General features: G+C 43.6%; 1 protein-coding gene across 1 annotated transcript in view; it reads left to right on the top strand.

Moving 5' to 3' along the window:
* The window catches only part of LOC101848322 (serine/threonine-protein kinase ULK4), a gene marked incomplete in the record, with an annotated part of 51,000 nt that overhangs the window by 26,306 nt on the left and 21,808 nt on the right, over window positions 1-2,886 (top strand). Inside the window, 2 exon segments of the mRNA XM_035972556.1 lie at window positions 11-193; window positions 2,000-2,127. Of these exon segments, the coding sequence (XP_035828449.1) occupies window positions 11-193; window positions 2,000-2,127 (311 nt within the window).

Here is a 2,886-nt window from a genome sequence, read left to right as displayed (position 1 = left end):
CACTCCTCAGGCGTTGTGTCGTCTGACGTGGCATAACGCCGCCATGTTCCAAAACCTTCTGGACTCGGGCGGCCTGACGCCGGTGATGCAGGCGCTGACCGGGGGCGTGTCTCGTGTCCAGCAGGCAGTCATCACCATGCTGGGACTGTTCATGGTCACCGTCGGCTACACCAACAGGCTCTTCCAGGATAAAGTGAGTCTTTTATTTTATCATCAATGCCTCTCACCCCTAGCAGGATAAAGTGAGTCTTTTATTTCATCATCAATGCCTCTCATATCTAGCAGGATAAAGTAAGTCTTATTTGGTCGCTTTTTAGCACAAGGGGGCTCTCCCGAAAAAATGCTGTTTTGAGAATATCGAAGGTAAAGTTTTTGCCCCTTGTTCTGTTTCTTTAAAATACCAGGAAACAAATATACACACCAAAGAAACCAAACTTCTCCAATAGGTAGAGCAACGCCCACTTTTGGTGTAGGTCAAGATTTCTGGAAACCCCAAAACTGGGTTAGCCCGCTTGTCCTTAAAAGCGACCATTTCATCATCAGTGCCTTTCACCACTGGCGCATACAAGCTCCTTCCATTTATCTCTATCCTGGGCCATCCTTCCAAGCTCGTTCCAAGTGAGCTTCATCTCTCTAATGTCCCTTTCCACGCATCTCCTCCTTGTTTCCCGTGGCCTACCCCTGCCTCGTGCTCCCTGTGGGTTCCACTGCAGTGACTGTCTTGTGATGTTTCCGCTGAGCTTTCTGAAGGTGTGTCCATCCATCGCCACTTTCTTAGTCCTATTTCTACTTCTATATTCTTTCGTCCTGTCCTCTCCCACAGATCTTCATTTCTTATTCTCTCCCGCCACTTCATGATCAAGATAGAGTCTTACTTGCTGCCTTTATGTTCATCGAACTCAGTCCTTGACTTTGCCACTTTTAACCCTCTCCGTACGCCCTGGGGTCATTTTGTACCCACGAGGTTGTATCCTTCACATTTTAAAATATTTCTAGTACGAAGATCTCTGAAACTTTAAGTATTTTTCCAAAAATAATTTTGACGGACTGCTTTGCAAAGCGTATTTTTATTATTACGCAGAGTCTAGAGTCTCTCCCTGGCAAACATTTTAGCTCATTAGCTCATATGAGCCGAGTGACCGAGGTATTTCGGGAAGGCTAGGTCTAACCTTTTTTTAGCTCTCCGGAGAACCAAATAACCTAGGCCAAGTACTTTAATTCCTTTTTTGGGCTGTTTTTCAGCACAAATGTACGACTGTACAACATATTGTAATGAGATACAACTATATTGAACTATGTGGATAATGGAAAGTGCAATGAGGAGACAAAATTGTACTTATAGTATGCAAATTTCCTTCCAAAATGAGTCGAATCGAGGCTTTCTTAGTCACCTGTACGGCTGACAAAAAACGCACAAGCAGGAAAATCGCGTAGTCAGGCAAAGGAAGTCCGTGACTGCCGAAAATGAGCTCATTTGCATATTATGAGCCTGGTCTGCAACTGACGAAAAATGCCAGTGGACTTGCCCCCCTCAGGGACTGTGAGAGACTTAAGAGCAGAAGCACTCAAGTAATTAGAACATTCAGGCCTTTCTCCAGGTTGTTGTAGATTGCTTGAAGAAACAATGGAAGTGCTTTTGTTCCTTTCTTTCTCTAAAGACATTTGAAAGACAATAATTTATTCTCCGCTCCTATGAAATGCTGTAACCATGTTAATCTTTGGTTTTATTTGTCATTATCATCATCCAGAGCCAGATCTGGGACAGAAATCGGCGATTATGGTTCTCCATTCATTCCTTTGTTCAGATGTTCTTAAAAAGCTATGTTTCCCTGATCTTTCCCCGTTACCCATTTGTTTTATTTATGCTTCTATAAGACAAACTTAATCATTGGCGCTCATATGACCTAATGCAGTTGTGAGCGCCGTTAAACCCTCTACTCTAAAAAAAAAACAACAAAAAAACTTAATCATGTTTGTTAATGCTTTTTTTGTATTAAAGGATTTCAGGAGCAAAATCATGCGGTGTTTTGAGAGCCCCTCGTCGGTGATTCGCGGCAAAGCGTTTGTCTTGATTCATGAAATGGTGCACAACAACAACGAGCTCTTGTTGAGCTGTTGTCAAGCAAGGTAGGCTCTCTCTTTTCCCTCTCAGTGATCGATCTTTCGTTTCCTTGCCTGTCTTTTGTTGTTAGTGGGTGGGTGGCAGGTGCTCTGGTGTGGTTTGCTCCTTCTTTCCTATCAAACATCTATCGTCCTTATCTCTCCTCCTTTTTTGTGTTTGTTACTCTCTTGTAACACCTCTAATCTTCGGCTCTTACATAGCCTTATTGTGTTGCAAGTGCCGTAAAACTCTTGCTAAAACTAAAACTTTCATTGTTAATGTTGACGAGGTTCTCCACATTTCTGATGTGACCGGGATGATAAGTGCAATAGAAATAATAGTTAATTATATCAACAGCAGGCTCTATACGCTTCACACTATATTATTACCCCAACAGACCATAGAGCTCTCAGAAACATTCTCAGCTTCCCGGGAAGCAAACAGTGCAAGCAGCTGATTAAGCGCTCAAACACTAACAAACTGACAAGATCTTTCACTGTCTTTAGCCGGGTACCTATTCCCACCTGGGGGAAGTGGGGAAAATTCGTGTTCTATGGTCTGTTGGGGTAATAATATAGTGTAAAGCGCATAGAGCCTTCTGTTGTACGTTTAATCAACGTTTTTCAGTAAGACTCACGTGTAAAATCCCCCCCCCCTCCTCCAGACTAGTGATGTACATTGAGCGAGACACCACGCCTCACATATCTCGGCCTCCTTTCCCCCTCCCCCCCTTCCCCTCCAGACTAGTGATGTACATTGAGCGAGACAGCACGCCTCGCATATCT

Source organism: Aplysia californica, unplaced genomic scaffold (assembly GCF_000002075.1).
Source record: "Aplysia californica isolate F4 #8 unplaced genomic scaffold, AplCal3.0 scaffold00740, whole genome shotgun sequence".
Lineage (NCBI taxonomy): Eukaryota > Metazoa > Mollusca > Gastropoda > Aplysiida > Aplysiidae > Aplysia > Aplysia californica.
Note: the sequence above shows the minus strand (reverse complement) of the source record. Positions and strands in the feature narration are given on the sequence as shown.